We start from the raw sequence: 13,458 nt of genomic DNA, 5'->3' as shown, positions 1-13,458 counted from the left end.
CAATAACTCCTATTATATTAAAATTTATGATCATGTTAACAACTACACAGATGAAAATTGTTAAAATTATTGGAATAAACTTGGCGCATATAATTACAATGTTTTAATAGTGGATAAGGTCGCGTCTGTTTTAGAAAGACAGGAAAGTGGAGAAGGATAATGTTTATTTCTACAATATTTAACTAACAACAAAAGAAAGTCCACAGTTCATCTTTTCTCGAGGGTTTTCAGCTAATAAAATTTATTCAAATTCAAATTCAATTATATTTATTTGCAAGAATGTAGTTACAAATTATAGATGTTTTAATTACAATATTATGTGGCTAATACATTCTACCCATTTATTGGGTGTGTATTTTTATTATATTGCTACTACAGAGCTTTCCTTTGTACGCTTTGTTTTTCGCAGATATTTGTTGATGTTACAACTTAATATACGTAGGTATAGTTTCTTGTTTAACATATAGGTATTTTATGAAATGACATTTTAATTAAACATCAAGACAGATTTTCTTCTAATACATATATCACAGAATATATCACATTATGTGTCAAAACATTGAATTCCAAGTTAAAGTAAAAAAAAAGTAAAAAATATTTATTCAAACATCAAGCATACAATCTCGTTGAACTCATTACAATAAGGCTGTTAACACAGTAAATATGTAGTATACTCTATACATCATTTGAACCAAGATGCCCACACTAGACTCGTGGCCTGTATTGTGAGCATCAATACAAAATATAAAGAAACAAACAAAACTAGACATGGATGTAAATGAAATGTCGATTTATTAATGTTTTAGGAATAAATTGCAATTCATATTATATTATTCTTTATGCTTTATTATATTACCTACTTTGATAAAACTTAAATGAACAAAAAATAAATATCAAAATAAAAATATAAATAAAAAGATACTTTTATATGTGTGTGTGCTGAATAAGAAATGCTTGGGGGTAAAACTTGTGAGTAAGAGCGTTAGATTAAAGACCTAATCAAATTTTCCGTTTGTTGAAAAGACAAAGAGACTAGTTAATTCTTAAATATTTATAACTCACAACGACAATTATTTATGAATATAATATTTAAAAAATAAATGTTAAAAGAATAAAGCTTCCATTAATTATAAACGTTTACAGTTATTCCATTCTCAATTAATAACACAGCGATAAACCTAACATAATTATAAATCATCCCATAATGGCTTTATATTGTAAAACGAAACTGAATAACGTATGCTTATTAGGCTGTATTGCCAAAGCATCCTACAACAATACTCAAAGTCAATCAATATAGAAAATATGCCGACAACAATCGAATTTATAATCAACTAATTTACATCTCTCCGACATCAACAGTCACTCGCTGAGAGCGACATCCAACACATTCTCAAGTTGTATGCTAATTTGGGGAATTGGACATTATTGTAGACACGATTACCGAACTTTCTTGTACTCTTTATTTGTTATTGACGCTCATTATATTTGTGTAAAGCTTGTTGTTTGTTAAATACTTATTAGTTTTGCCTATGACGATATATCCACCATTACATGATTCTTAATTAATAATAATTATCATAAAAGCATTTAAATGTATAACATTATAATTTATTTATACTTTGTCGATATAAATATTTATTCCTCCATAATGCGCATTATAATCGCCAACAACATAAAAAAGTTTTTAACCAAAAAGCGCCAATGACAAAAGAATAAATTAAAACGGTGAACAGCAAATCTTACCAAACTATGATAACTATTAACAATAAATCAAATACTAATCGAATATTAAAATTATTTTATTGTCTCTGAAAAAAGCTTGATTTTGTAACGGAACGTGGTTTACAATTATTATTAATAACTTTTGTTTTGTAGAACCTATACTATTGTGTCTATTAAAGTTTTACGAATTACAGCCTTGTGTCACTACATCGAATATTATTTATAGCAAAGGTCAATGAATATTCATTAATATTTAATCATTTAGTTTCCTGGCTTAAACGAGTAAATATCTATTATTTGTCTTACTTAAAATATTTATAAAAATTGTCACGTGTGGTTTGTTGAATTTATTATTGGATACGCTTCACTTCGAGGAAGATGTTTAATTGATATCGATACAAAAATATTTTGCATATAATTGAAAGATAATATGATTAGTTTGAAAAGTGTTAAATATTAATTAATTGCAAACACGAAGGCACACCATTATAATATAGTTCCTGGGAAATGCGTGAGCTGCCGTCGGTCGGTGGGCGTTGATGTCTTTTTTACGCGCACACTTCATTCGCTTTAATTGATCTTAAATACACAATTTAATGTAAAGCATAAATTGTAATAGAAATGCGCAAGTATTCCTAGAAAATCCTACAAGAATTAGATTATACAGACGTGGCTGTAAACAAAAAGTTCGCGTTGATAAAATTACAGCGTTTTTATTCAGACCACGCTGTTAATATATTTTAATCAATAACAATATTTATCATGATACGGAGACATTTTCTCGCGCCGTTTTTTACTATTTTAATTGAATATTTATCAATCGGCCGTGAGGACGAAAATAATTAAGACGCGTTGAATTAATATTCAGAAAAAAGGTCTCTATGACTCTATCGATATAAGTAGTTTGTTTAAATTCTGTTTGCATTTGGACTATGAATGTTAGTTGCATATGATAACAAAGTAACTGCGTCTTTAAATTGTTTAAACGGCGTGTGTTTTCCCTATTTCATCTACAATCGAGCAGGAATGAGGCTCGGCGAAAACTGTGCCGGCGGAAAGCAGTTCCAATAATACTGTTATATTAAATGATAAAATTATCATTTTATATTTAACAATTTTGGAAAATTTAGAGGAAAATTTATTTCTTAAATTTTCTTTAAAGCGTACTCAACTCTTTCTTATCACGCTTCAGCAAAAGCAAAAATAACGACGCAACACTAAAGAAAGCAATACACATGTAAAGCAAAAAGTTCATGTGGAAATGGGTTTCCATCGAAAGTTTACCTTTAACTTTTACAAGTTTTGTTTACGATACCAATACATGCAGGCCGCCGCTTAAATTTCGTAGAGACGCACTGAGAGTGCGCGAACGGTCACGTCGTGCAAACTACAACACTGTCACGGGTGTCACTCATACCTGGTCGCCCACAAGGTCCTCGGCAGCTGTAATCGTGCAGGCCTCCATTCCCGGCTGCGGCCGGGACACGAACACGCTTCGAGCGCTCAACGTGCGCGGAGTCAGCGCACGCCTGCGCGCACCCACTGCGCGAGACGGACTGCGTGCGCCCGCCGCCGGCCGCAAGAGCGTGCGTGATAGCGAGCGACCTCCTTCGCGGGGTTGCAATGAAAGTGATTAGCCTCTTGCACGACTGATAACGACGCTGCCGCACTATCATATTGTCCCCGTGTACCTTAATTGAAAATTGTCCAGGAAACGCTCGCCCCGCCGCGGCCGACACCGCTCACGGTGTTTATTACGTACCCAGATTTATATGTAAACTGCTGAATTACGTCTTTATCGGTTACAATTTAATAAATCGCAATTAAATCCAGAATCAATATTTACTGAAATCGAGCTCAGAATCTATAATGCAGGAATAACTCGAAGCTCGACTTATCACTGTTCCTTAAAGGTTTTGAAAAAACTTACATTACTGGTCTACCGCCCGTCGGTCTATAAAACATAAGGAATGTATTTATTAACACATAATTGTCGTGTTTTGCATACATTTATCATTTTCATTCTTTGACATTTGAACACAATGATTTCGAACACAAGTGAGTTAATTGCAATATAAACAGTGTTCGGTTAGCGTAATTATTTTTAAATTCGCTGTAGAATTGAGATCCTGAATACAATCATTTGTGTTGGTCGAAACGTGCAAAGCGAAACTAGATGCATTTTCTCGTGCAATCTGTTAAGCGACGATAGTTTCTTATCAGAGGACCCGTTTGAGGTACCTACTGCGGTACCTACGTGCCTACGTACCTACACAGCACTCGTCCATAGTACAAGCAGTCAGCTTTCACTGATCGCCGATGTCTTGGCTAGTGCAGTTTTTCTGGGCCCATGTTTGCATCACTCGAATGTTGCGGATATTACTTATCAATATTTAAACATTTCGTGTTAAACTAGATCGTTGGCTATCTAGTTTACTTTTCAGTTTTATAGTGGTTTACTTCTATGAGAAAAATGTTGAGAAAATATTTTAACTATTCGCAGCAGGTGACTGATTAATTAGTGCTCTATTTTTCTATTTAATATAACTTGTACCTTCCGATAGCAATAATGCATACATATAACTTACCAGCCTCTTTATTCTCACTGTATGTTCTTATCGTCCTCGTTTCATTGCCCTTCCTAGAAAAAAAAGACACGACAAATTTTGATTAAGTGTTCATTATACTTTTGTGAATAAGAGTTCCTCAATTGTACATATTAAATTATAATGAATAGTTACTTCTTTTAAAATTTAAAGAAATCTATAATTTTATTTACATTGCTGAGTACATATGGCATGTCAAACAACACGCACTAGGACTTTCTAATTGATGGTACAATGTACGTGGCTCGTGTATTTGTATTTTAAATTAGATTTTAATGTACCTGAAAGCTACTGTAGGTGAAACTAATAATCTACAGATGCTTAACTATTCAACCTACTTATTTATATATAGCAAATTTCAGGTTTGCAGAGCCGGTGTTTTAGGCTGCGACTAGATAATTGAGAAGCCATTTTATAAGTATATATAAATACTCATAAACGATCAAATGAACTCAACCAAGACCAAGAGGGAGAAATCCCTTTTGGTTTTGTGCTTATTATAATCTGACGGTTTAATTCATGTTATTCTACGATACTTAAAGCGTTCAGATCATCATAACATAATAATATGATAACTGATATGATAACTGCACCAACTGCAGTATCTATTGGATAGAATTTTCTTTATAAGCGCATAGTTAAGCGATCCTGAAGAGTAATCTTTACATGCACAACAGAAATCTGGAACAAACTTCCTCATGTGGGGTTCCAGAATGGTTACGATGTAGGTCTCTCTGGAAAGAGCATATACTTATCTCATAGGTAGATGGACGGGCCACATACTGTGTGTAGGTATGTAAGTTGTGTTTAAAGAATCTATTTTTTTTTTCAAATACATATAATACTAGTGGAAAAATTAATGATAAATGAGATCAAATCATGTTTTTGAATTTTAAAAGCTCAGAAAGCTTCGTAAAAGTGTCGCGTGTTGAATTCATTATTTTTTTATCATACTTGTATGCAAAATTCAGTAGTTGTTGTACCTATATTTAAAATTAATTAACTGCATTGGATTCTATAAACCATTTTTAAATATATAATGTAAATGTAAAATTTTACTTATGTTATACCAATATTTTCGGTAACAATTGAATTGTGATAATTACGAAATAATATATTATGTACTAACAGCTTGCTTAAACTAGCCAATAATTTCATTACATTTCAATCATTAATAAAATACTCAGTGACTAGTCATGCTAATAAAATGGACTAAAATAATAAATATTGCAAATAAACCAATTATTATTTAATTAATAATAATTGAAAGTAATAAATAGTCATTTTGAAGTTCTAATATTTAGGTGATACTAAAGTATACATGTATAATGTAAACAAATAAACAAAAAACCTATTTTATATTAATAAATAATAAGTATATAATTGGCTGCCATCTTTACATCATTATACACATAGTATAAAGTCGCTTCCCGCGTGTGTCTGTATGAAAGTATGCTGATTTTTTAATTAGATAGAATGATTCAAGAGGTTTTAATATTATATATAATTTATTAAGTTTTAGACAAAGCGGGCGAAGCTTCGGGTGGAAATCTTTCTAATTTGAGGTAAGTACTCAGTACTCACCGATTATGCTGGCTGCAAGATGACCCTGGACTAGCTGTGCCACGCGGTTTGCCTTGTGGACGAACCCGCGGCAAAAACAAGTGGTAGGTGTGTATCTCTATAGTTTTGTTATGCTACATAGATACTTTCTAGTATCATCAAAATCTGTTCAGTGGTTTTCGCATGTGTTTCATGACAAAACTAAATCCACACATAGTTATAAACAACATTTATCATATTAGTGGGAATAGTAGGATGTTTCTCAGTTAACGGTGCATTTACATCAAACAAACATAGAGATAGAGATAGAGCAATCAGCATTTTCACGTGATATTTTAGTGTAAACGATAACTCGTAGGTATTCAGTGTTTTTCAGTAGGTATTAGATGCATAGAATCTTTTGGAACGCACTAAGAATAACGAAAGAATGCTCTACGCTTGTTTACACTAAAATAATTTGTTATAGTGGGTTTAGAATGAGCATTCGCTCGTTTGATGTAAATGCACCGTAAGTTATAGCTTTCTACTGGTGAATTTAACTAAATTTATATCGGTTTAGTAGATTTTAAGAAACATCAATAAAGTTAAAAAATTAATGTTTCATTTTTTTTAGATATATTCTAACGATTTCATCCGCTATCAAACCATGGTAAAAAGTAAAAATATTTATGCCATATTTCGTAAGAGTTTACGAAATTCAATTATTTGTATATTTTAAAGTATAACAGATAATTACAAATATTAATTATACGTAGTATGCTTGTAGTATTTATGCATTTAATAATATTATGTATAAATGTATTTTGATATCATTGAAGTTTTCAATAACAATCATAGCTTAAAACTTTATTGTGCACTGTACTAAGTATAGGTATATTAGTAAAAATTTGCCTTGAAAAGTAATTAGTAGTAGATATGTATGTCTTATTCTTCTTCTCTTTGTTAAAAGCAACAATGTCATCATTGATTTATCGTTACCAGCTAAACAGTCGGTTGTCCATTCAAATTCATTGGTATGATAAGGTACAAGTAGGTACATTTTAGAACATTTTAATAATTTACTTATGGCTTACTATGCTTACTATATTATAATATATATTCTAGTTTCTAAAACAGACCTTTCTTAGCGATTCGTATGTAGAAATGATACCTCTAAAGGAACTATGGAAATTTTACTAATCTGATTCTCTAAGTTACTTCGTTTGATTAGACTTTTAATATCGATTTTTCTGTTGATGTTATAATTGCGATGGTACCTAATTATGAACGTGTTTTAATTGTTATCCCATTTATATTTGTCATTTCGGTAATAATAATCCGAAAGCATTCATTTAAAAAATTATAGCGCCTGCCAATGTAAAGACGGCAGTTTGTACGTTATGTGAAATTAATAAAAACACTTATTGTAGGCGAAACAATATATATATATCTTAACACATTGTTTATTTCTCTGTATCATTAATGTAGTTAACTACTAACAAAAAATTACGCATTTATAGATATTACAATAAGATGACTTAGGTATGAAGAATTCTAACCAATACCCGCGGCCCCATCATTAAAGCAGCGGAACACAGTGGGGTTTTAGTCAGTAAGAATCCGACATATTATCACATACCTAACCCAGGGCTCCTTCCCCGGGGGCCGTGGGTATCTTTGGAAGATTTCCCCACTATAAAAAAAGGTATATTTTAGTAAAAATTTTATCCAACATATTGACTCATCGGCTAACTTGTCTGGGCAATTATCATTTTTATTCTTAGTACTCTTTCGTCTTACTTACATTTTGAATTCATTTTCATAAAAATAGTTGCTGAATATACCAATACCAATTTTGTACATATACTTAGTTACTTCCCATATAGAAATATAAATTTCTAAAATAAAATATGCAGAAGATATTTAGATATTTTAGTGGTAGGTAATAAGCCACCTATAAGTGTTATTTATAAGATGCATGAATTTTTCATCAGATGTATCTATAACTAGCTGCTCCGCGCGGTTTCACCCCCGTGGCCCCACTCCTGTTGGTCGTAGCGCGATGATATATAGCCTATAACCTTCCTCGATAAATGGGCTATCTAACACCGAAAGAATTTTTGAAATCGGACCAGTAGTTCCCGAGATTAGCGCGTTCAAACAAACAAACAAACAAACAAACAAACTCTTCAGCTTTATAATATTAGTATAGATTAAACAATGTGTATTATGTAATATGATATAATATGTAATATGATATTACCGTCAAATTGGCCATCATTGCCCACAAGGGTATCTTTGCCAGAAGATCAATGCATAAGAAAATTTTTAAATTCAAAAATACCTATTTACTTTGGCAACATTAATAGTATTTGGTGTAAAATAGGTTATATGTATGACAACACAGCCTATTGTGTGTGTCGCTAACTTAAATCAGCAACTTGTTGTAACTCGTCGAATATCATTTGTGATTTCACGGGCAAAAAATGGTGAAAATTCAAGTGATAGTTTGTGCGTGATGGCGAAAACACAGCGTATTTTTACTCATAATCCATACTAATATTATAAATGCGAAAGTACCGAAATAATAATAAAATAATAAAACCTTTATTTGTCTCTCTCACAAGGGTTAAAAATTTGACAATCAATGAAAAATACACATAATAAGGTAGAAGAGGTAATTAACGCCCGCCTAACAAAAATCTAATTTTTTATTTATTATAACTACTTTAAAGCACATCAACAGACGACGAGTAGGTTTGATATTTCTTTCTAAACCGAAAAATACCAATTAATACGTGAAACTATTTATGTTTCATGACATAAAGACATCTTTTTAAAAACCTTTTCTTGGGCGTTTATAGAAATACTGTGTTAAATAGCGCCCGTTGATGAAAGAAAATTGTGTATGCCTAAAATACGTTCTTATAGAATTTCTGCTAAGTAAAATATAAAAAGCACGTTATAAAATTTCTTAATTAAAAATAAAAGAAGCTCAAGAAAGAAAATTTAGTATTAAAACTATAAAATTCATAACTCACATAAAGTGACTTGTTTCTTCAAGTTGTAACGATTTTATACTTTTTTATTTTAGTTTAACTAATCAACGTTAATATTAGTAATCTTCTACCATACTTTAAACAAAAAAAAAACTAATTTAACGCCCCAAGGTCCGTTTACTGGGCGTTATTACGCGACTGGACGTTATTGACATTTTTTTTAAATTTTGAAGTAATTAAGTAAATCATTTTGAAAATATTTACAGAATAAGAAGTGTGGTTATGTATATTACTGCCAAAGTATAAAATAATCCAAGAAATAACTCAAAAACAACTGAAAACTTATAGTTTCGTTAGAAGAAATTTTTATAACAGCCAGTGCACGTCTAACGCTCTTGAAACGAAAGCTGCTACTGGCAAAGATGGCGACTCCAGACTTACGCAACCGCGCTAGGCGCGTTCCTATTGGTGCAATTCATTTGTGCGTGAGGTACGATGCGGGTCTATTGAATATAAGTGGGTTTTTTGAAGTTCGGGCGTTATTTAACAGAGGGCGTTAATTGACACACCTACCTTACATTAGGCAACTTTATGAGAGCTGGTGCCCGAAGTGGGTTCTGTAGAACCTGTGGTACGGGTCACCAGGCCTCACTTAGTATATCCAAAATACAATGCAGCAGTCGTATGGATCGAATTTGCAGCAAGCTTGTGAATAAGACAAAAGAAACAGTAAATAGTATAAAAATAAAATAACTAAAAACAAGAGAAAAAAAATAGATGGTTGTTGTGTGTGTGTATGTGCGTATGTGGGATGTGTATATGGGAGTGTGCGTGTATGAGTGAGTGTATAGTGAGGTCTGTAATGAGTGAGAAGTATGAATGATAAGATGTTAAAGGTAAATAAAGTCAAAGAAATGAAAAGTTGAACAATATCGAAGTCTTTGCTGAAGTCTAAAGAAACGGGGATTAATTAAAGCGGAAGCAAATAGGTTTTTTTTTTAATTTTTTTTTTTACAAAATCTAGGCTAGAGGTCATATTTACGTCAAAAATCGACGTGGGCAATGTTGGAAACAAGTGCAGATAACTTCCCGCCCTCAAAAACAGACAAAAAATGAATAAAATTTTGAAGAATAATGAAATTTTCTACGGCAATATATGCACACGATCTAAGAAAAACATATGCTAACAGAAAATACTAACGTAGCCATAGAATTTTTTTGCGGAAATTGAAATTATTCATAAAAAGTGGGCAATGTTGGCGAATTTGACGGTATCATCGTCCTTAATCATCATATAAATGATAAAGACGTGCAAATCTAAGATAAACTTATTTCATAATTATTCCATAAAGGGGTTGTAAAAGTTTTACCTCATATCTGGTCTAAACTAACAAGGAAATACCGATAATTACAATTTGTTAGATGGTAATGTGTATTTGTAATTTCGGCACGCGTTTTAGTTAATAATTCATATATTTATTAACATTATTACGTAAATTAAGAACATTAATTTACTTAAATAAACCATTTTATTTGCTCAATCAATTAGATATAAATTTTAAAACGATTCATAAAATATAAGTAGATACGTCGCATCGTTATAATATTGTTCAACGGAAAACCACAACCAATTGAAAATTTCATTACTTTTATAACCCTTGACTAAAAGGCTTGAATTACAGTTTTATCCTCTCATACTTTGAAAATTATTTCACATTTTGTTTATCATACCTTTTTATTTTACGCTGAAATCTTAAGACGATTACGTACCTATTAATAAGTCATACCTCATTTTGCCGTGGTATCATAATCACAGGTTTTCCATTTGCTCTCTGGGTATGTCGTAAGTATTACTAGCTGCTCAGCCCGTTACGTCCGGGTTGATCCGGGATAAAACCATCATAAAATATAGTCTTGCCTCAGCCCCCGGAATCACAGACACAATAGAAAATCTATTGTGTCTATTCCCGATCGGGCCGCTTCAAGGATAGTGCAGGATTCTAACAGTAGAAGATTTGTTGAAATAAGCTTCGAAAATACTGGTTATTTCAGAGCCCATTCTGCAGTTCAAACAAACAATCAAATCAACCTTGATAATCATACAACTATATATTTTGTCATATTATAATCACATGGCACGGCACAGCTTCATTTCGATTAGGAAATAAACAAGACCTCATTGGCGCTATTGCTTATAATAAAGTATTCAAGGTTCTTATCGTTTGTGTGACATTGATAATAATAATTTTATTCGAACAGCCGTAGCATATCCATTTCATCGTGTCATTTTGTGGACCATTTCTTTTCTTGACTAGTTTCCGACAATTATACCTATATTTTGTAGAAAAGATAATCTTACATTATAACGCATTTCAAAATCAGTGTTGTTCCCAGGTAGGTAATTGAATAATCCACCATATCTACAAAGATTTGATATGTCTTTAAATTGAGATTGTTTATGGAAAAATAAATAAAATAAACGTTTTCCAAAATATGTGTTAACTCGTCAAGTATCTTTGAGATATTAATCAATTAAATGACATTTGAAACTATTTTAAAAATTTATTCTAATTAGTGCCCATTATTAAACATTTTCAGATTCATGTGAAAAGCAAACTCTGAGATAACTATGAAGATATAACTTTTATTGACACTTGTTGATCTATGTACATTAATGATGTTACGTCATCCTGAAACCGTAAATCGATGCACAATTGTGTAGATCTAAGGGCGGCCGTACACGGACCACTTCAAGCAGTTGAGACCGACCGCTTGAAGCCGCGACCGCGCGGTGAACTATAGGCATTCATTCACCGCCGTACACGTGACGGCTCGAGCCGTCGCGACCGCTTCAAGCCGTCAACTGCATGACGAAATTCCACCGTGCCGTTGACGGCTCGCGAGCGGTCGTGAGGCATACACTGACTGCTCGAGCCGTTGACTGCGCTAGAGCCGATGACGGCTCCCTTCCCCCCTGAAAATCAATGATTTGACTAGTCAAAAAAATCAACCGCTCGAGCGGTTGGTAGCGACGGCTCGAGCGGTCAACAACCGACGGCTCGAGCAGTTGACGCCGACCGCTCGAGCCGTCCGTGTACGTCGCTCAGCCGTTAACTGCTCGAGCGGTCCGTGTACGGCCGCCCTAAGGCCTAAGCAAGTAAGCATAATCTACTAGGTATTTATTCTATTAACAATAATTATAACTAGGTACCTAGGTAATTGTTAGAAAACTAAGGATAGATACTTTGATTATATCATAATATTAACCATTGGCATTGCTGGTTATTGCGATCATAATTTGAATTTGCCAGTCAGTTCAATTCACGGCGTAAACTGTCTGGAAATAAGAGGTCATACCTAATACGGCCCCAGTTAGAGTATAGTAGTAAATATTTGCTAAAAGCATATTTTGATATACATAATAATGTGTTACTTCAAATTTGGAACAGAGATAGCTTGAGACATGAGGAAGGTTATAGGGTTCGTTGTAACCCGGAAATTCCATGGAAACGGGAACTATGCGTATGTTTCTTTGACTATGCGGGCGAAGCCGCTGGTAAAATCATATAATTCTGAATAAAAAGTAGTTAGTTACGTCAATAGATTTTTCTTTCCCCGTCTGAGTCAAGTCAATATACTGCAATAATTGTATGCCTACAAATTACCTAACATACATATAGGTACCATTCATAATACATCTTGTCATTGAAATGAGTGGCAAGTAAATATAAACTGTTTCTATATTTTTTATTATTGCTGAAGACTCAATCAATCGGTTTCAATCATCATCAATATCAATGAACACAATAATAAAAACATAATATATTCATATTCTAGCATTCCTAAAAGCTACACAAACGATATCGTAGAGATATTTTAAAGAATATTTGGTAAGTAAGTTGGTAAGTATTTCATGAAAATTAAATTTGAAATATAGCAAAATTGAATATGAGTTTTATAGATTACCAACATAACATATTAAAAATAACATAACACAGGAAAATATATATTCATTCATAAACATTTGTGTTAGTGTGTTAGGTATATATTTTATCCCTACTTAACCCAGATAAAGCAGACGCAAAAGCAAGCGATTATTTAATATTATGTACCTATATGTATAAATGTGTTTATATGTTTATGATATATCTACATAATTATCACTGTAAAATATTCTGCCAGATTTTTGTAATGAACTAAATCGAAATCTTCTCTTTAAAAATTGCGATTTATTAAAGTGTATCCGTTGCCCGTAGATTCTTCCTCGTGAACATTATAAAATCTATATACGTTTTGGGGGGTAAAATTTATCAAAATCATTCCAACAATGTAGACTGTACCATACTTATATTATTATGTTGCATATATAACATGAATAGCCTTCATATTGTTTCAAATAAGTACCTGCCTATTTTAAAAACAATTAGTTGGATGCTTGTTTTAACATCAAATAAGTATATTTGCTGATAAAATTGTATATAACTAACTAGATACAAAATAATAAAATTGTACAAAACTTTTTTAAATTCAACTCGATTTAACTTAATTTATTTATTGTGTTGTTTAATACTTATTATTGTAAGTGT

General features: G+C 32.2%; 1 protein-coding gene across 1 annotated transcript in view; it reads right to left on the bottom strand.

Annotated features, from left to right (window-relative positions):
- The window catches only part of LOC123704952 (dendritic arbor reduction protein 1-like), a 54,429-nt gene extending 51,178 nt beyond the window's left edge, over positions 1-3,251 (bottom strand). Inside the window, exon 1 of the mRNA XM_045653458.1 lies at positions 3,143-3,251. Coding sequence (XP_045509414.1) covers positions 3,143-3,190 — 48 coding nt within the window. The 5' untranslated portion in view covers positions 3,191-3,251. The remainder of the gene's footprint in view (positions 1-3,142) is intronic.
- Positions 3,252-13,458: the final 10,207 nt, after the last annotated feature.

Source organism: Colias croceus, chromosome Z (assembly GCF_905220415.1).
Source record: "Colias croceus chromosome Z, ilColCroc2.1".
In the NCBI taxonomy this organism is placed as follows: domain Eukaryota; kingdom Metazoa; phylum Arthropoda; class Insecta; order Lepidoptera; family Pieridae; genus Colias; species Colias croceus.
The sequence above is the reverse complement of the archived record's forward strand: the minus strand, read 5'-3'. Positions and strand labels throughout refer to the sequence as shown.